The sequence below is a fragment of the Mustelus asterias genome, chromosome 14, assembly GCF_964213995.1.
Source record: "Mustelus asterias chromosome 14, sMusAst1.hap1.1, whole genome shotgun sequence".
NCBI classification, from domain to species: Eukaryota; Metazoa; Chordata; class Chondrichthyes; order Carcharhiniformes; family Triakidae; genus Mustelus; species Mustelus asterias.
Genome location: NC_135814.1, coordinates 83,897,913 through 83,920,097, shown reverse-complemented (window position 1 = coordinate 83,920,097; position 22,185 = coordinate 83,897,913). Strand labels below are relative to the sequence as shown.

The window sequence follows — 22,185 nt, the reverse complement described above, 5'->3', positions numbered from 1 at the left end:
TTTCCTGCTTTCTATCTCCCTCCCTTTTTGAACAAAGGAGTTACATTTACAATTCAATTGAATGGAACCTTTCCCAAATGCAGCAAATTTTGGCAAATTGAAACCAATGCATCAACTGTCTTGCTATACATTTCTTTTAAGATCCAAGGATGAAGTCCATCAAGACCTGGGGACATGTAACCCCATTACTCCGACAATTTGCTCACTACAACTTCTCTGGTGATTGTAATTTTCCTGGACTTCTCTCTTCCTTTAATTTCCTGATTTACAGCTATTTCTGGAATGTTACTTGTATCCTCCATAGGGAAGACAGATCATAGAATCCCTACAGTGCAGAAAAGACCATTCAGCCCATCAAGTCGGCACCAACATTTACCCAGCCCCTCTCCCCTGCCTCATCCCTGTAACCCCATGCGTTTATCACGGCTAATCCATCTAACCTCCACATCTTTGGACACTAAGGGGCAACTTAGCATGGCCAATCCACCTAACCCGCACATCTTTGCTGTATGGGAGGTGTACCCAGAGGAAACCCACGCAGACACGGGGAGAATGTGCAAACTCCATACAGACAGTCACCCAAAGCCGGAATTGAACCTGGGTCCGTGGCCCTGTGAGGCAGCAGTGCTAACCACTGTGCAACCATGCCACCCATTGATACAAAATATCTGTTCAATTCATCTGTCATCTCCTTATTGTCCATTATCAATTCCTCAGGCTCACTTTCTATTGGACCAACAGTTAGTTTTTAAACTCTTTTCTTTATAAAATGTCACTAGAAACTTTTAATATCCATTTTTGTATTTCCAGCTAACTTTCTCTTATACTCTATTTTCTCCTTCTTTGTCAATCTTTTGGTCAACCTTTACTGTTTCTGATATTCTACCCAGTGTTCTGACCTACCACCCATCTTTATGCAATTGCATGCTTTTCTTTCAGTTTTATACTATTATTTTTTTATGGATGGTGTGTCCTCCACTTGGAATACATTTCTCCTTGGAATGGATCCATTCTGTGTATTCTGAAATATCCCCTTAAATGTCTGCCAATCTATCTCAATTGACCTAATTTGCCGATTCCCTTTACTCAGCTGTGCTTTCATACCCTTATACTTACTCTTATTTAAATTTAAAATATTAGCCTTGGGCTGATTCATTGCGCTCTCATACTAAATGTACAATACAACCTTATTATGATCACTGTTACCCAGGAGTGCCTTCAAAATAAAGTCATTAATTAATCCTATCACATTACACAATACCTGGTCTTGAATAATCTGCTCTCTGGTCCGTGCCAGAACTTGCCATTCTAAGAAACTACCCCAAAAACATTCTATGAATTCCTCACCAAGACTGCCTTTGCCCATCTGATGTTACCAGTGCCACAGAGTGCCACATACAGAGTACATACAGAGTAAAATCCCCCTTGATTATCACCAAAACTTTCTGACAAGCTCCAGTTATTTCTGCCTTCATACTCTATGCTACCATATGGTTACTGTTAGGGGGGCCTCCACACCACTCCCACAATTGACTTCCTGAGCGGTATTTTCCAGCCACGCTCACCCCAAAACCGGAAAATCTGCCTGATATCAAAGGACTGCCCCTCCCCGCCTCCCCACTAAAGGACTGCCCCCCCCCCAGCCCCGCCTCCCCACTATGATTCCCGTGACGGGTAGGACAGGAAAAGTCCCCCCTTCATTTTTATCATTTCTCATTTCTATCCAAACTGTTTCAATTTTCAGGTTTCCTGAACTTAGGTCATCCTTCTCTAATGTGTTAATCCCATCATTAATTAACTGAGCCACACATCTATATTTTCCTTTCTGCCTATCGTTCCGAAATGTCACGTACCCTTCAATATTCAAGTCCCAATCTGTCATTTTGTAGCTATGTCTCTGTAATGAGATTGTGCTTTCTTTGTGCTATCAGCTCATCTGTATTGGTTTGAATGCTACATGCATTCAGATACGTAGCTTTTCGTTTTGTCCTTTCGTTATTTTTGTAATCTCAAGCCTTGTCTGCTGGTTGACTCTTAAGTTTTTACTCCCTGCACACTCTGTCCCTTCCAGTCATGGTCTGTTTATCATTTCCCACATTAATACCTTTCTCTCTTGCATTTTGTCTACTCTTTGAAGTACCACCTCTTTCCAAATTTGATCCTTTAGCCCACTATTTATTTCTAAACCTCCTTACTTCCATAGTTGCACATCTTGCTGGAATATCAGCCTCAGCACAGCCTCCAGTACTGGTAGCAGTGCCCCACGGACCAGAACCCACTTCTTCCACAACAGTCTTTAAGCCATTTATTCCTCTTTCTAATTTTATGTACCATATGCCAATCTGCAAGTGGCTCAGGTAATAACACAGAAATTATTGCATTTGATATTCTGCTCTTTAATTTAGTGCCTAGCTCCTCAACCTCTCAATGCGAACCATCTTCCTAGTTCTACCTATGGTACCTTTATGGACCACGACAACTGGATCCTCCCCTCCCATGGCAAGTTCCTCTCCAGCCCTGAGCAGTTGCCCTAAACCTGGCACCAGGCAGGCAAAACAGCCGCCTGCACTCTCATGCTTAGCTGCAGAGAAGTGTCAATATCCCTCACTTTACTATCCCCTACTACCACGACATTCCTTTTTGCTCCCCCCACTTGAATGGCTTCCTGTACCACGATGCCATGTGCTGATCCAGTAGAAGGAACTCTTCAGTTAAAGGCAATGAAATGAAGCAAAACTTACTCCAACTTATAAATCAAAGAAAAAGATTTAATGAAGAAACCACCATTACTTCAACCCTAGACGCCTCACCCTGAGCCATTCCAAGCTCCCACAAATGCCAGCAGGTTCTTATTTATACTGAGTCAGTTGGTCAGCTGATGACCACATCATTTTTGTCATTGGTTACATAGTTTACTGGGTCAGCTGATCCTTACAGTATGCTACCATTGGTCGCACTATAACAGATTCAATGTTATCATTGGTTACACTCTAACACCATGGCCCACCTTACAGTCCCCACTCTCATCCAAACAAGCTGAGAGAACTTCAAACCTATTGGACAGTTGTCAAAGGTAAGGCTTCTGCATTCCTGGGTCCCCCTTACCTCCTTCACTCCTAGTGACACCCTCTAAATACTGACCAAGTCAAAAGGCACTATAGGTGTGACTGCCAGCTGATACAAAGCATCCAGGTAACTTCCCCACTCCCTGATGGATCACAGTGTCTGCAGCTCAGCCTCCAGCTCAATGACTCTGAGCTACATCTCCTCAAGCAGCAAACACTGTAGACACATTTACCCTGGATCACACTGGCATTCAGGAGATTCCATATGCTGTAACCCTGACATATTATCTGTTTTCCCATCCTTAATGTGTTTTAAGTAATTGCTGGATTATATTATTCACTTATTTATTTTCCCTTATATATTTAGTTAACTTTACTGCCAGTTTGTATATTGTGTTCAACCTTCGAACTGGATTTGAGATGAATGGCACGGTAGCAGAGTGGTTAGCACTGCTGCCTCACAGCTCCAGGGACCTGGGTTTGATTCCCAGCTTGGGTCACTGTCTGTGTGGAGTCTGCACGTTCTCCCCATGTCTGTGTGGGTTTCCTCCGGGTGTTCTGGTTTCCTCCTGCAGACTGAAAGACATGCTGGTTAGATGCATTGGCTATGCTAAATCCTCCCTCAGTGTACCCGAACAGGCACTGGAATGTGGCAGTAACTTCATTGCAGTGTTAATGTAAGCCGAGTTGTGACACTAATGAATAATCTTAACCATTAACCAGATACTCAGCAAACAGTTAGCTTCTTTCCCTGTAGTAGAGTGAGAACCAATACCTATGGGTTAGAAAAAAAGGAAAGGAACTCCACCTCACCTAACTCCCCCAGTGTCACTTTGACTAAGCTTTATTTCTATATAACTATTTTGGTGTTTTAGCAGCAGACTTAGCACTGGAGGGGTACAGAGGAGATTCACCAGGATGTTGCCTGGGGTGGAGCATTTAAGCTTTAAGGAGGGACTGGATAGTCTTGGATTTTTTTAGAGCAGAGAAGGCTGAGGGAGGACATGGTTGAGGTTTATAAAATTATGAGGGGTATGGACATGGTGGATAGGAAGCAACTGTTCTCCTTGGTTGAAGGGTCAATCACTAGGGTGCATAGTTTTAGGGTAAGGGGCAAGAGATTTAGAGCGGATTTGAGAAAAAGGTTTTTTCACTCAGAGGGTGGTGGGAATCTGGAATGCACTGGCTAGGAAGGTAGTCGAGGCTGGAAACCTTACAAGCTATAAAAAATATTTGGATGAGCACTTGCAATATCATAACATTCAAGATTATGGGACAAGTTCAGGAAAATGGGGTTAGTGCGCTTTTAGTGGTTGTTATTGTTGGTGCAGGCTCGATGGGCCAAGAGGCCTTTTCTGCACTGTGTGACTCTTTGACTTGTTAAACTGATCATCACCTCTTACAAAGTCTCCACCCATTCTGATTTTTCACCCTTTTTTAATTCCAATGCTCTTAAGGTTGGACTCAGATATTCCACCCTTGACAAACTGTATCTCCTCTTACACCCTTCTTCCCCTTTTCTAACTCACAACTTCGCCCAGTTCCCCTTTCCTTTGGCATCTGGTCTTAGCTACACCTCCACTTCAAATTTTTCATCTTTGTTGTTATATTCCTCCACATCTTTATCCCTTGGGTCATCCCTCTCCAATCTGCCGATACCCATCATTAATTAACAGAGAGAAGGCTGAGCTAAATTCAGGAAACCAGGATGTAGAAACAGTTTGGATAGAGGTGAGAAATGATAAAAACAACAAGTCAAGGGGAGGCAGTGGCTTAGTGGTATTATTGCTCGACTATTTATCCAGAAACTCAGCTAATGTTCTGGGGAACTGGGTTCAAATCCCACCACAGCAGTTGTTGGAATTTGAATTCAATAAAAAATATCTGGAATTAAGAATCTACTGATGATCATGAAACCATTGTTGATTGTCGGAAAAACCCCTCTGGTTCACTAATGTCCTTCAGGGAAGGAAATCTGCCATTTTTGTCTGGTCTATACGTGACTTCAGAGCCACAGCAATTTGGTTGACTCTTAACTGCCCTCTGAAATGGCCTAGCAAGCCAAGGGCAACTAGGGATGGGCAATAAATGCTGTAAGAGTTTTAGCAACACCAGGTGAAAGTCCAACAGGTTTATTTGGTAGCAAATTTGCTACCAAATAAACCTGTTGGACTTTAACCTGGTGTTGTTAAAACTCTTACTGTGTTTACCCCAGTCTAACGCCGGTTCTCCACATAATAAATGTTGGCCAGCCAGTGACGCCCATGTCCTGGGGGTGAATGAAAAAAAAATTGCAGGGCAAAAACAGAAAATGCTGGAAAATCTCAGCAGGTCTGACAGCATCTGTGGAGAGAGCCAATGTTTCGAGTCAAGATGACCCTTCACATCTAGACTTGAAACATTGGCTCTATTCTCTCCCCACAGATGCTGTCAGACCTGCTGAGATTTTCCAGCATTTTCTGTTTTTGTTTCACAGGCCAGCATCCACAGTATTTTGCCTTTAAGTCAACTGTGGGAGTGGTGTAAAGGCTCCCTAATAGTTACCATATGGTAGGATGGGGTATAAAGGAAGAATGAGAACTTGTTGGAAAGTTACAGCGATAATCAAAGGTTATTTTATTTTATTTACACGGAACCACATTACATATTGTACATCTGCAAGTCAACAATCACTGTTTCAGTCTGCTCCTAGCAATATGAGCCCAGGTGAGTCCACAAATAATGCCGACAAACTGATTACAATTACCAGCCAACAACTAACACATATCCATGTAATTTGTTGTGTAATCTACAACGATGCAAGATCTTTCTGTGCTCCTCCAATGTTAGTCTCTTATACATATTCAGTTTTATTCACTGCATCATTGGAAGCTGTGCCTTCAACTGCTTAAGTCAAAGACTCTGGAGTTACATCCCTAACTCACTTCTCCTCTCTAACTCTATCGGGATTTTATGGCCTCGCATGGCAGCCATGCACAGAATTGAGTGTAGGGTGTGGACAGTCAACCAAGGCATTTATTCCTGAGGGTTCAAGATACTGGGAGGCAGAGGTGCAGTCACGTTCAGGGGAGGCATTTGGATCCAGTAATTCTAAAGTCATGGAGGGCTATTAGATGGTGTCATATTGGGGGTCTCTGAAAGTAAGGCTGCAGGGAACCTGCAGAAGGAGAGAAGTCAGATCAACAAAGAGCATAGGGACATCAACATTGAAGGGAACAGGAGGCGAATAGGAAAATCCACATGAACCATACTGAGGTCAAGGGCACTGGGGAAGGCTGGATGGTTACAGGGGGTGTGGAATTAGGAGAAGGTGATGTGGAAAAGAAACGGGAGGAACTTTGTGGATGATGGGGGAGGTTGGAAGGTACTGGTCACACTCATAAATATTAAGAACACCATTGTTGTTTTTACCAAGTTATGACACAGTTGGAAACATGAACAGGAAGAAAACAATATGGAAAGGGTCTCAAAGTGTCGGAGGAGTTCAGGGCCACATTTTTGGGCTGCATGGAAGAGAGCTCCATTAATTCTTTGCTCAAGCCATGGAGAACAAGGCCCAGCTGAGTACTGGTTTCATGGGTCAAATGGCCATTGAAGGGGCAGTGATTCCTGGATAATGGTGCGCATTGATGTGAGGATCCATTAAGAATTGGGTCTACATTTGTGTTGGTGTCATTGGCCATCTGTTCCTGACAGAGGGATGTAAAATGGTTTGGAGAATAAGTCATGCGAGAGCCATGGCTGCTGGACAGAAGCAACATGCACACACCAAATCTCAATATTTCCAGTTAATGGTGCAATCCTAAAGTTATGACATTATTAGAAGGCTATGGTATCTAATGTGAATGTCTAGGCTCATCGAGGCAAGCTGACAGTTGACTGAAGCTGGGTTCTTGTACATGGCTGTACACACCTTGATCATGAACCTCTTTGTGAATGCGCAGTCATCCCTGAGGGGGGAAGATCAGCCACCTTTGGCCCTCCTATGGCCCTCCAGGATGTGCTTCACCTGCTATTCATGGTCTGGGGATGCCACGTGTAGATACAGGCCAGGCCAATGGCTTTGCACTGCCTTCCTGGCTCAGAGATGGAGTGAGCCAGTCAAGGGAAAGTAAAGATAAATTCTCAAATATATTCATTGACAGATACAAAGAATAGTAGAGAATGCAGGCTGCAGGAGAAGAACCATGGATTGGCATAGGTCCAGGAGGAGCAGTAGTCTGAGCAGCAAGATGAACTGGGACCCCAAGAAGTCCAAGCTGCTTCTGAAGAGGAACAAATACAATGAATATCAGAGGTCAGAGTACGCTGCTCATTGATGGAGATGAGTGCAAAGCAACATTGCCGGTACCTTTGTTTGTCCAGGGATGTGGTTGCTCACATTTGCCGCCTCCTCCATGAAGAACTGATGGGGAAAGGATTTGGAGGGCAAACCATGCTGGTTGCTTTCAACTCACTGTACTTTTTTGCTGATGGATTCTATCAGGCCTCCACTGGGGACGTTTGTGGAATCTCACAATCGATGACATCCAAATGCATAATGAAGGCTTTCACTAGTGGTCTCCAGTATGTCCAGTTCTGCATGGATACTGAAAACCAGGCTGCCAGAGTTGTTGGATTTGCAGCAATATGTGATTTCCCAGAAGCACAAAGTGCTATCGACTGCACACATGTGGCCTTGAGAGCTCCTTGACAGCAACAAATGAGGTGCATCACTCAAAAGGGATTCCATGTACTGAACCCATTGTTCCAAATGTTTAATTGATATATGGACACTGATACATCACATGATTAGATCCTTGTTAGCAGTCACATTCACACTTGAGAAATGCCACATGACCCCAAGGAGTGATGCAAGGACATCAAGGCTGTGGCCATTGTATTCCAGAGCAATTAAACCCTATCAGTTTATATGCCTTTTGATAGAGAAGGCCTTCAGTGTAAAAAAAAACATGTTTAAAACATACAACCTTACGTCTTAAATGAATGTAGTTTGACTTGTGATGTTCTGAGAGAAGAAACTGTCACTTTCCTTCACAATTTGTAACCATTGTTGCCTCTGTAAGTTTAGAATTAAGTTCTGTAATTAGCTTTTTTAACTGTGTGGATCTCTTGGCTTTCTTGATTTATGTATTAGTTGAATGAGTCATGCTGTATTTTTAAGTGAATCTTGTTACCTTTAACATGCCAAACATCTTTATGCACTGATTTTATAAGTATATCATAGAGATTTTATGTATTTTCCGTAACTTCTTAATTTCTGTAAGTTAATGCAACACTGCAACCTGTACTATTTTTAGTTAACTTATACCAAGCACTGACAAATGCTACAAAAACATATCACGGCAAAGCGGTTTTCTCAACCAAAACACACTGATACCTGTATGAATGAGAGTTCTACAGGACTTCTGATATTGATATCTATATGTCAATTAAACGTTTGGAACAATGAGTTCCAGATTATTAATCATTAGAGCCACACATCGCACACTCTCTTTAAATAAGTAGCCATTGAAACTATTGTGAGTCACAAACTTTCATGAAATAATTGAAAAAGCTAAAAGGAGTGGTAGGGTCCCATGAGTAATAGACACATCAGAGGGCCAGTCAGGAGACAACTGGAAATTACATCATAGATGACTATCAGCCTCGAGAAACCAATCAGGAGCAAATGCACCCCACTAATTAGGAAGGGAGGGAGAGACCAAACAGGAAACGACAGATCTGTTACCCTACATCAGTAGTAAGGAAAATGCTGGAACCTATTGTAAAGGATAAGCTAAATGGAGATTTAGTTACCTGATTTGATATACTCAATGTGGATTTATGAATGGGAAATCATATTTGACAAAACTGTTGGAGTTTCTTGAGTATGTAACTAATAGAATTAATAAATGTGAGTTGGTAGATGTAGTATATTTGGATTTTCAGAAGGTTTTTGATAAAGCCTGCTACAGGAGGTTAGTTCACAAACTAACAGCAGGAGGCAATATATTGTCATGGATTGAGGATTGGTAAACAGGCAGAAAACAGAGAGTAGGAATAAACAGATCATTCTCACATTGGCAAGATGTGAATAGTGGGGTAACACGGATCACTATTTGGGCCCTGGTTGCTATCAATATATATTAATGATTTGGATGTGGGGACCAACTGTAATATTTTTAAGTTTGTGGATGACACAAAGCATGGTGGGAATGGGTGTTGTTACAATGATACAAAATGGCTTCAAGAGGAATTAGACAGACTAAGTGAGTGTGCAAGAACATGGCAGAGGAATTGGAATGTGAAAAAATGTGAGAGTATCCACTTTGGTAGAAGGAACAGATTGGTCGAATCTCAAAGGCTAGAAGATTAGAAAGTATAAATGTACAAAGGGACTTGGTGTCCTTGTCCATAGGTCACTGAAGGCTGATATGCAGCTGCAAGGCACAATTGGGAAGGCTAATAGTAGTATGGCCTTTATAGCAAGATAGGCTCACCAAATGCATACCAAATGCCTTCTTCAACATCCTGTCCACCTGTGACTCCACTTTCAAAGATCTAAGAACCTGTACCCCTAGATCTCTTTGTTCTACAACTCTTATAGGGGCAGCATGGTGGCACAGTGGTTAGCACTGCTGCCTCACAGTGCCAGGGACCCGGATTAGGTTCCCAGCTTGGGTCACTATCTTTTCCCAATGGTATGGGGAGTCTAAAACTAGAGGGCATAGGTTTAAGGTGAGAGGGGAGAGATACAAAAGTGTCCAGAGGGGCAATTTTTTCACACAGAGGGTGGTGATTGTCTGGAACAAGCTACAAGAGGTAGTAATAGAGGTGGGTACAATTTTGTATTTTAAAAAGCACTTAGACAGTTACGTGGGTAAGATTGGTATAGAGGGATATGGGCCAAATGCAAGGCAATTGGAACAAACTTAATGGTAAAAACTGGGCAGCATGGACAAGTTGGGCCGAAGGGCCTATTTCCATGCTGTAAATCTCTATGACTCGATGACTCTGTTACATCTGCATGCTTACCTTAAGTGACTGGTGTATAAGGACTTATTCCCTCTCAAATTTTAGCCATTCAGATAATAATCTGCTTTCTTGTTTTTGCTACCAATGTGGATAACCTTACATTTATCCACATTATATTGTATCGGCCATGCCCACCCATCTGCCCACTCATTCAGCTTGTCCAAATCTCCGCATCCTCCTCACAGCTCACCCTCCCACGCAGCTTTGTATTATCTGCAAATCGGGAGATAATACATTTAGTTTCCTCATCTAAATCATCAATATACATTGTGAAAAGCTGGGATCTGAGCACAGATCCCTGTGAAATCATAGAAACCCTACAGTGCAGAAGGAGGCCATTCAGCCCATCGAGGCTGCACCAACCACAATCCCACCCAGGCCCTACCCCCACATATTTTACCCGCTAATCCCTCTAACCTACACATCCCAGGACTCTAAGGGGCAATTTTTTTTAACCTGGCCAATCAACCTAACCCGCACATCTTTGGACTGGTACCCCAATAGTCACTGCCTCCCATTCAAGAAAATATCTGTTTATTCCTCTTTTCTTTCTATCCACTCAATACACAATCTCATGCACTTTAATTTTACAGGCTCATCTCTTATGTGGGACCTTATTGAAAGCCTTCTGAAAGTCCAAATGAACCACATTTACTGACTTCCTGTCATCAATTTTACTACTTACATCCTCAAAGAATTCCAGCAAATTTGTCAAGCATGATTTCCCTTTTGTAAATCCATTCTGACTCTGTCCTATTCTACCATTGTTTACCATGGGGCGGCACGGTAGCACAGTGGTTAGCACTGCTGCTTCACAGCTCCAAGGTCCTGGGTTCGATGCTCGGGTCACTGTCTGTGTGGAGTTTGCACATTCTCCTCGTGTCTGCATGGGTTTCCTCCGGGTGCTCCGGTTTCCTCCCACAGTCCAAAGATGTGTGGGTTAGGTTAATTGGCCAGGTTAAACATTGCCCCTTAGAGTCCTGAGATGCGCAGGTTAGAGGGATTAGCGGGTAAATATGTGGGGATAGGGCCTGGGTGGGATTGTGGTCGGTGCAGACTCGATGGGCCGAATGGCCCCCTTCTGCACTGTAGGGTTTCTATGTTTCTATGTAAGTTCTCTGCTATAAAATCTTTGTTAATGCACTCTAGAATTTTCCCCACCACCAATGTCAGGCTGACTGATCTATAATTCCCAGTCTTCTCTCTACCTCCCTTTTTAAATAGTGGGGTTACATTAGCTATTCTCCAAACTGTGTGAATTGTTTTAGAGTCTATATAATCTTGGAAGGTGACCACCAATGGATCCACTATTTCTCGGGCCACTTCCTTAAATACTCTGGGATATAGATTATCAGGTCCTGGGGATTTATCAGCCTTCACTCCCATCGGTTTCCCCAACACCATTTCCCTACTGATACTAAGTGTGGCTGGATTCTCTAGAATTTCAAAGAATCTCATTGAAACCTACAACATGCTGAAAGGTAGAGACAAGATAAATCCAGATAAGATGTTACCGCTGGAGTCTAGAATCGGGGACACAGTTTCAGAATAAGGGGGAGCCACTTAGGACTAAGATGAAGAGATTTCCTTTTTACTCAGAGGGTTGTAAATCTTCGAAATTAGAGTCACAGAGTCATAGAGCAATACAGCACAGAAACAGGCCCTTCAGCCCAACCGATCCATGCTGACCATGGTGCCCTCCCAGCTAGTCCCAATTGCCTGCGTTTGGCCCATATTCGTCTAATCCTTTCCCATCCATGTACTTATCCAAATGCTTTTTTAAATGTTGCTATTGTACCTGCCTCAACCACTTTCTCTGGCAGCTCATTCCATATAGGCACCACCCTCTCCGTGAAGAAGTTGCCCCTCACATCCCTTTTAAATCTTTCCCCTCTCACCTTAAACCTATGCCCTTTAGTTTTCAATTCCCCTACTCTTGGGGGAAGAAGGCTATGTGTGTTCGTCCTATCTAAGCCACTCATGATTTTTTACATCTCAATAAGGTCACCCCTCATTCTCCTTCATTCCAAGGAATAAAGCCCTAGCCTGGCAAGCTGCTCCCTATAACTCAGGCCCACTAGTCTTGGCAACATCCTCGTAAATCTTTGCACTCTTTCCAGTTTATCAATGTCTTTCCTATAACAGGGTGACCAAAACTGTACACAATACTCTAAGTGCGGTCTCACCAACGATTTATACAACTGTAATATAATGTCCCAGCTCCTATACTCAATGCCCTGACTGATGAAGGCCAGTGTTCTAAACGCCTACTTCACCACTCTGTCTACCTGTGACGCTGCTTTCAATGAACTGTGTACTTGTGCTCTTAGGTCCCCCTGCTCCTCAACACTCCCCAAGGCCCTACCATTCACTGTATTAATCCTACCCTGGTTTCCAAAATGCAACACCTCACACGTATCTGGATTGAAATCCATTTGCCATTCTCTGTCTAAGAGGGCTGTGGAAGTTCAGACATTAAATATATTTAAAGTAGAGATTCACAGATTTTTAAATGCCAATGACGTAACTGACTGAATATGGGGGATAATGTGGGAAGAAGGGATTGAATTGGATGATCAGCCATGATCATATTGAATGGTGGAACAGGCCCCAATGGGCGGAATGGCCGAATCCCTGTTCCAGCTTCCATGAATCCAGGTTGGTTTCTTGGTTGGATGGTAATGTTAGGGTTGAGGTATGCCAGTCTATGAGATTACAGATTTTAGAGAAATATATTTCTCCTGCTATTAATGACCCACATCACCTCTTGATGCCTGGTTTCAGCTTGCTAGATCGGTTTGAGTTTACCCCTTCCAGTTAGGTGGTCGTAGCACTCAACATGATAGAGTGAGAATGGGTCTTTGTCTCCATGAGGATTATGTGATGGTCACTCTTGTGAACACAAACTGGATTGGTGAGTGAAGATGGGTGAGAGAGTGCAAAAAGGGGAAAATACCAGGAAAGAAGCAGAATGCTGTGAAACATGGCACAGTACAAAATGGACAAGCAGATAGGATAAAGAAAGGAGCAGAATATATCCATATAAGGAAATAGCTAGTGCAGCTTAACTAATTCAACCGCATGACCATGAAAAGAATCTGTTAGCAGTGACCTTTATAGCTCCAGATAACTGCGCGGTATGAACAGATGGAAAATAAACAGAAAAACTTTAAAATTGACACAAAAGCAGGAGCTCTGATAAAGCAACAGGTAACAGGAAAAAACCACAGAGGCCACATGACAAAATACAAAACCATGACCTAAATGACCCAGTTTGCAAGGGACGTACGATAGGATGAGGGCTGAATTGGCTAAGGTGGACTGGGAGAGCAGACTGGTAGGTAGGACAGCTGAGGAACAGTGGAGGATTTTTAAGGAGATCCTTTTCAGTACTCAGCAACAATATATTCCGGTGATAAAGAAGGGCTGTAAGAAAAGGGATAACCAGTCGTGGATAACGAAGGAAATTAAGGAGAGTATTAAATTAAAGACAGATGCGTACAGAGTGGCCAAAAATAGTGGAGAATCGGAAGATTGGGAAAACTTTAAGAAACAACAAAGAACGACTAAGAAAACGATAAAGAAAGGAAAGATAGGTTATGAAGCTAGGTTAGCTCTAAATATAAAAAATGATAGTAAAAGTTTTACAAATATATAAAAAGGAATAGAGTGGCAAGAGTGAATGTTGGACCCTTGGAGGACGAGAGGGGGGATTTAATAGTGGGAAATGAGGAAATGGCTGAAACTTTAAATAAGTTTCTTGTGTCGGTCTTCACAGTGGAAGACACAAATAGTTTACCGAATATTAACGATAGAGGGTTGATAGGAGGAGAGGTACTCAATACAATTAATGTTACCAGGGAGGCAGTGCTTGGTAGACTAACGGGACTGAAGGTGGACAAGTCCCTGGGCCCGGATGGAATGCATCCCAGGGTATTGAAAGAAATGTCAGAGGTAATAGTGGATGCGTTAGTGGTTATTTATCAAAATTCGTTGGATTCTGGGGTAGTGCCGGCGGATTGGAAAACGGCTAATGTTACGCCGCTGTTTAAAAAAGGAAATAGACAAAAGGCGGGTAACTACAGGCCGGTTAGCTTAACGTCTGTAGTTGGGAAAATGCTGGAATGCATCATTAAAGAAGAAATAGCAGGCCATCTGGATAAGAATGGTTTGATTAAGCAGATGCAGCATGGATTCATGAGGGGAAAGTCGTGCTTGACGAACTTGTTGGATTTTTATGAAGATGTGACGAGTGCGGTTGACGGAGGGGAACCGGTGGATGCGGTGTTTTTGGATTTCCCAAAGGCATTTGATAAGGTGCCTCACAAAAGGTTGCTGAAGAAGACTGGGTCACACGGAGTTGGGGGTAGGGTGTTAGCGTGGATTGGGGATTGGCTATCCGACAGGAAGCAGAGAGTCGGAATAAATGGGTGCTTTTCTGGTTGGCAGATGGTAACTAGTGGCGTGCCGCAGGGATCGGTACTGGGGCCTCAACTATTTACCATTTATATAGACGATCTGGAGGAGGGGACTGAGTGTAGGGTAACAAAGTTTGCAGACGACACAAAGATAAGTGGAAAAGTGAATTGTGTGGAGGGCGCAGAAGGTCTGCAGAGAGATTTGGACAGGCTGAGTCAGTGGGCGAGGATCTGGCAGATGGAGTATAATGTTAACAAATGCGAGGTTATTCACTTTGGAGGAAATAATAGCAAATTGGATTATTATCTAAATGGAAAGAAATTACAACATGCTGCTGTGCAGAGGGACCTGGGGGTCCTTGTGCATGAGACGCAAAAACCCAGTCTGCAGGTTCAACAGGTGATCAAGAAGGCAAATGGGATGTTGGCCTATATCGCAAGGGGGATAGAATATAAAAGCAGAGATGTCTTGCTGCATCTGTACAGGGCATTGGTGAGGCCGCAGCTGGAATACTGTGTGCAGTATTGGTCCCCTTATTTGCAGAAGGATATATTGGCCTTGAAGGGAGTGCAGAGAAGGTTCACCAGGTTGATACCAGAGATGCGGGGTGTTGATTATGAGGAGAGACTGAGCAGATTGAGTTTGTATTTGTTGGAATTTAGAAGGCTGAGGGGGGATCTTATAGAGACCTATAAGATAATGAAGGGGCTGGATAGGGTAGAGATGGAGAGATTCTTTCCACTGAGAAAGGAAACTAGAACTAGAGGGCACAGCCTCAAAATAAAGGGGGGTCAGTTTAGGACAGAGTTGAGGAGGAACTTCTTCTCTCAGAGGGTGGTGAATCTCTGGAATTCTCTGCCCACTGAAGTGGTGGAGGCTACCTCGTTGAATATGTTTAAATCACAGCTCGATGGATTCCTGATTGGTATGGGAATTAGGGGTTATAGGGATCAGGTGGGTAAGTGGAACTGATCCACTTCAGATCAGCCATGATCTTATTGAATGGTGGGGCAGGCTCGAGGGGCTAGATGGCCTACTCCTGCTCCTATTTCTTATGTTCTTATGTTCTTATGCAATGTCTGCATGGGTTTCCTCCGGGTGCTCCGGTTTCCTTCCACAGTCCAAAAGATGTACTGGTTGGGTGCATTGGCCATGCTAAATTCTCCCTCAGTGCACCCGAACAGGTGCCAGGGTGTGGCAACTAGGGGATTTTCATAGTAACTTCATTGCAGTGTTAATGTCAGCCTACTTGTGACACTAATAAATAAACTTTCAATCTCCTATTTGCACTCAAATTCCAGCAACATCGGCAGTGGATGGCACTTGCCCACTTCACAGCTTTACTGGAAGTCTCATGCTTCACAGTTTTTCTGCTCCTCTAATCACCCATTTCACTAATACTCGTACCACTGAGATGACTGTTGCTAAATATTCTGCATAAGGCCAGCAATTGCCAGCACTGTTTTGGACAATCTCTATGATGAAGCAAAAATAAGTGAACGAAACCAGGCAGCAGGGTAATAGAGGGTATTTTAATATGCTGACAAATGCATTATAATAACAGACTAGAAATCTCTCATTCGCTTGAAAGATCCGATAGTTGAACAAGATGCACCCCAGTCGCTGAATCTCCTGTATTCACCGGGTCTCATGAAGTACTGTCGGCCTCTGTAGTTGGGATGTTCATAGAAGATCCAGTAACCGTCCATCACATGGGAGGAGTGAATGTCACGGTAACGGAAACGATCGTAGACAGAGGGACAGTCATCCATGAATTCCATCATCTGTCCTCCAAAGTCAGGCCTCTCGTAAATCCTCATTTTGTAAGAGTCTCCTTGGTACTGGAATAGAAATTTGATGATATTACTGATGAAACTACAATTATAGATTTGATTGATTAGCTGTAAGGCAAGGGAATGAGCCAGAGTTCACAAGAGACCGTTGGCATCTCTCTATTCGGGAAAGGGTGTGTGAGATAAGTGACTATATGGTTTTAGGGGAGCCACTCCATAGCAAACAAAGGGCAAGGCAAGGAGCCAACCCTTCATGAACTACCACAGCCAATACATGGATTGAACACACACTGTAGGCATCAGTCTCCACCACACTGCAGCATTCTGAGCTAAGCAACCACCATATTTGATATATGTAGAAAAAGACAAACATTGTAAAGGGAGGAATGTAACGGAGCTCAGATGATGACAAGAACAATGAGAGCAAAGTTGAGATTTATTAGCATCGATTCAATCGTTTGATAATATTTGAAACTTGCTATCAACAAGCAGCTCCTATGTAACTTTAAACAGTTAATCAGTGAAGTCTGTGTAAGAGTTTAATGGGACTAATATTAGTTGGTGCACATGTTTGGGTGGCACAGTGGATAGCACTGCTGCCTCACAGTGCCAGGGACCCAGGTTCAATTCTGGCCTCGGGTCACTGTGCGCAGTCTGCACATTCTCTCTGTGTCTGCGTGGGTTTCCTCCGGGTGTCCTGGTTTCCTCCCACAGTCCAAAAGACGTGCTGGTTAGGTGCATTGGCCATGCTAAATTCTCCCACAGTGTACCCGAACAGGTGCTGGAGTGTGGCGACTAGGGGATTTTCATTGCACCATTAATGTAAGCCTACTTGTGACACTAACAAATAAACTTAAACACAGACAGAGCTTTATCAATATCAGTAAAAATCTGAATCTATTTCTGGTTCCTATTGTGAGCAGATTATTTTTCTGTTTCTCTGTGTGGGAGAAGCTTTCTCTTTTCTATAATGTATTAAACAATTACAGTAAAATGGATGGAGTGATTACACATATGTCTGTCAGCAAACTGCTGCCATTCATGTCTTACTCTATCTGTAGGTGACCTTATTATTTTCGACAGTGTCAATGCATCAATATCATGTTCAATTCTCTGATTAATTACAAATAAATGCATCCAATTATGTCACACCCAGAACTAACTTTTCAGTTTGCATCACTACTGATTTAAGGATAAACTCATACAACTGAACAGCAGCTACAAAATTACAAGGGCTGTTACTAACTTCTGGCAGACATAGAAAGATATGTGAGTGGATTGGTAAACCAGGCTGGATGTGTGACAGGCAGACAATCCACTACCTGTTAACCAGCACTGGCCAAAGTTAAAATCAGACCTGTGAAAACAGCTGATTTCTCTTCAGAGCTGATGTGCACAAACTCAAACATTGAGCTCACTGATCATTTTCTCAGCATCCCTTTGGGTAGAGAATGTGAAGCACAAAAAACATAACTCACGTGTGGGTAGGTGCGACAAGACCTGATGTTGTCATTGAATCCCATCCAGCGCTGGTAGTCAGGATATTCTCCCCTGCTCAGAACATACTGGTATCCCATGTAATTGGGTCTCTCATACATCACCCACCAGTCACTGTCCACACGGACAGAGTTACAGCGGCTGAAGTAAGGGGACAGGTCAGCACAGTCAGTGCTGCACTCATAGTGCCGACCCTGGAAATTCTTGTCCTCGTAAAAGATAATCTGTGGAAAGAGATAGATTTATAAGTTAATAACTTGTCAAACGAGTCAATACCAAATGAAGAATTCTAATGGAATAATAAAACTCTGATTTATCCTTGCCTTTCCCATTTTGAGCTCAGAGTTAGCTGACTAACTGACTGTCACCGCTTCACACAGCTTGGTATTTATACATTGGACAGAACTGCCACCCTGGGCTGTACTTTTGTTATTTTAATGATTGCAATAGTTTGAACTCAGCAGAAAAGTAACAAAGCACATGTCACATACACTCGTTGTAAAGAGAGCCAATTTAAGGCACCTATGTATCGTTGAATGTGTTTTGCCTCTGTGCCATTTTAATTGTTGAGTGAAAACGGCAACAATACATTGGGTTCCAGAGACTGTACATCCACTAAAATTCCTGACTAGTTGGCATTATATATTCAATCAGTTATGTTCCCAGCGGTTCAGTTTAATGACTGAAGTTGACCCCAAAACTAGTTAAGATGCAAATGTATATTCTGAAAACAGCCCACATCAGTGGGTTGATGAATAAGGGCCAGTTTATTCAGATTCCAGGTTGTGAGCAAAGCTTATGAACTGTTACCACTTTGTGTATCTAGAAGGTGATATTGCCACAGTGTTGTTGTTGGCATTTATCTAGACCGGCTAACAGTCCATTCTTGGTTTCGTTTTAATCAGCGTCTGTGGAAGGATTAGCCAGGCTGCAGCAAAACTAGCAGAAAAAACTGCAGCCAGGCTGAAATATTAAAGCTTACTGCAGGAAGAAAAACTGAGTAACCACCCCCACCCCCCAGATAGAACCAGACAGCTAGTGGTGGGTACCAGAGATAGTAACAATAATGGCGATCCAAGGCACTGTTTACCATGACTCCATCATGTCTGGGAAGAATGCATTAAATCTTTAACCCCCCCAAGGAAATGGTCGACAAGGTGATAGTTGTAGTAATTAATAAATTTACATGTCAGAAGGTGCTTGTAATGCGTTCATGTCACACAGAAGTAGAAACATTCAAAGCAGGAGATAAAGGGGGAAACAGTTCAATATATACCGTGGGCGGCACGGTAGCACAGTGGTTAGCACTGCTGCTTCACAGCTCCAAGGTTCGATTCCCGGCTCGGGTCACTGTCTGTGTGGAGTTTGCACATTCTCCTTGTGTCTGCGTGGGTTTCCTCCGGGTGCTCCGGTTTCCTCCCACAGTCCAAAGATGTGCAGGTTAGGTTGATTGGCCAGGTTAAAAATTGCCCCTTAGAGTCCTGAGATGCGTAGGTTAGAGGGATTAGCGGGAAAATATGTGGGGGTAGGGCCTGGGTGGGATTGTGGTCGGTGCAGACTCGATGGGCTGAATGGCCTCTTTCTGCACTGTAGGGTTTCTATGATTTCTATGATTCTATGATAACATCACCAGGACAACTGAAATAGCATTGTGCAAAGGTGGCCTAATCAGGAGGACAGGACCACAGATCCCATCAACATCAATCACAACTATAATTCTGTTATGACAAAAGCTGAATTAATAGATAATAGTCTGATCAGAACATTGTAACATGAAATAGGACAAGAATGCTGTTCGAATCCACCTGAGCAGAGTCTCTCAGAAGAATAGCCCTGAGTTGTTTCTCTGAGTGCTCTCCTGTATGTACAGTAAAGTCTGAATAAACCTCTTGCTGAAACTTCATACGGTCTCAAAGACTCCACTTGTATGATCCCTCCAACAGCGTCTTTTTATACTGCATTTCATTTAACAACATTTGAAAAAATATTCATTTTCTATGAGGAAATAATAGTATTTGTCACAATGTGCTGGTAATCACTGTTTCTGGTTTTAATTGAATTGGTCTATGGAGTACACTCATTTTAGACACAGACGGAGACCATTGAGTCCTTCTGGCCCTCTGTAAAGCAACCCATTCAGCCCCACTCCTCCACTTGAACCCGGGAACCCTGCAACTTAATTTCCATCAAGTACCCACCCAATTTTCTTTTCATCTCCTGGATTGTTTCTGCTTACAGCACCCTCATGGGCAGCAAGTACCTGGTATTTACAACTTGCTGTGTAAAAAGCTGGCTGGTGGTGATTTAACCCAAGGGTCATCACACCTCAGGGGAGAGGCAATGTTGAGAAGTTGAATAACTTCAGCCGGTATAGGAATTGAACTTACGCTGTTGGTATCGCCCTGTGCCACAAACCAGTCGCCCAGCCGACTGAGCTAACCCATTCCTGGAACCACTCTGGGAGATGCCTTCCACTCCCTCAGATAGACCCTCAAAGGAATACTGTGAAGTGGGGAGAATGGAAAGCTGAAGTTAACACTACTTTAGATGGTAAATTTGGAACAATAAGATGGCTGTGGAATTTTCTGGCTGTGCTTGCCCTGAAACCGGAAAATCCCACCGGAGGTCAATGGACCTTCCTTTGATCTGCCCCTTGCCTGCTATGATTCCTGTGGTGGGAGGAATGGGAAAACTCCTCCCTGGGTTCCAATGAGGAGTGGAAAAAATCACCTTCCCAACCGAACATTCAGTTCCTTGAAAACAGATAAGGGATTATTAAAGGTTCAGATTAACCTATTGATCCGTTATGGGTCCAGAATAGGGAACATCTCCAGAACAACAGAGAAATTGGTAGAATCATAGAATCCCTACAATGCAGTAGGAGGCCATTTGGCCCATTGTGTCCACAACGACAACAATCCCACCCAGGTCCTATCTGAGTAACCCCACATATTTACCCTGTTAATCCCTCTGATACTAAGGAGTAATTGAGTATGGCCAATCCACCTAACCCGCAGATCTTTGGACTGTGGGAGGAAACTGGAGCATCCAGAGGAAACCCACACAGTCACGGGGAGAAGGTGCAAACTCCACATAGACAGTGACCCGAGGCCAGAATTGAACCTGGGTCTCTGGTACTGTGAGGCAGCAGTGCTAACCACTGTGCTGCCCCATACATCAGACACAATCATTTTGTTCTCTCATGGGAAAGTTACTCAGAAATAAAATCAGATTCCACCATCTCATGACATTGAATGAGCAGGGGATTCAACGCACATGAAGCAATTACACCAGATCTACATGTAATTGCCAGATTAACTAAGGTGTGCAGGTGAGGAGAAAACATTCGAAGAGACTCAGATACGCACGATTGCTGGAAATTTGGTTAAAGAGACAAATCTTCTGTACATATGTTTAAGTAGAAGGAAACTGGAGGAATTTGGAGTGAAGGATTACAAAGTTGCCATGGGACTATTGCCATGAATGCCCCATGCTTCCTTATATATATAGTTGAATGTGGCAAAGAGGAGACAATTGGGCAACTGGAGGCAGAATTTATTGGCAAATTTTCTGGAGAAACAGCGGGCGGGATTTTACAGCCTTGCTCAGGCGAGACTGGAAATTCCCGTCTGAGGTCAACGGAGATTTCCGTTGTGGGACCCTCGCCCGCGCCGATTCCGTGGTGGGCGAAGTGATAGAGTTCTGGCCCGCATCTTTTGTATATTCCCAGTAGGTGGGGTTCTGACAACACTGAGTTGAAAAATGATTAGTCCTATCTTAGTAAATGCAATAATTGGCCACCAGTTAGCAAACAAACAACAAAGGAGTTTATTGCTATTTACAGCGTGCTACAATCAATGTGTTTATATTCTCAGCTCTGGGATCAATCTGGCTGCAGAAGCCCACACTCTGCCTGGAGATCATAGAATCCCTACAGTAGAAAAGGAGGCAATTCAGCCCATCGAGTTTACACCGACTCTCCAACAGAGCACCTTACCCTGGCCCTATCCCTATAACCCTACGTGTTTACTTTATTAATACCTCCTAATCTACATATCTTGGGACACTGAGGGTGGGATTTTCTGGCCATGCTCAGCGCAAGACCGGAAATTCCCACCCGAGGTCAATGGACATTTGCATGGTCTGCCCTGCCCGCTACATTTCCCATGGCGGGCGGGACGGGAAAATTCCACCCCAAGGGACAATTTAACATGGTCAATGCATGCACTCGATCCCCATTGGGCAATCGGGTCACATGACTCTTCCGATGCACACTTCTTAAAAGGGCTAACTACTACATCCCTCCTCCTTTAAGTACATTATTACATAGTACCTTGAGGACTTGCATAATTTTCAAAACATTAGCAATAATGAACATTTTTAACATGGTTTAT

The 22,185-nt window shown here is 43.3% G+C and overlaps 1 protein-coding gene across 1 annotated transcript; it reads right to left on the bottom strand.

The window, feature by feature from the left end:
* Positions 1-16,066: 16,066 nt before the first annotated feature.
* On the bottom strand, positions 16,067-21,959 carry LOC144503818 (gamma-crystallin S-1-like). Its single transcript, XM_078228736.1, has 3 exons — positions 21,939-21,959; positions 17,773-18,015; positions 16,067-16,342 (listed from the first exon to the last, which is right to left on the bottom strand). The coding sequence occupies exons 1-3, from the start codon at positions 21,957-21,959 to the stop codon at positions 16,067-16,069; spliced, it is 540 nt and encodes a 179-aa protein (XP_078084862.1).
* Positions 21,960-22,185: the final 226 nt, after the last annotated feature.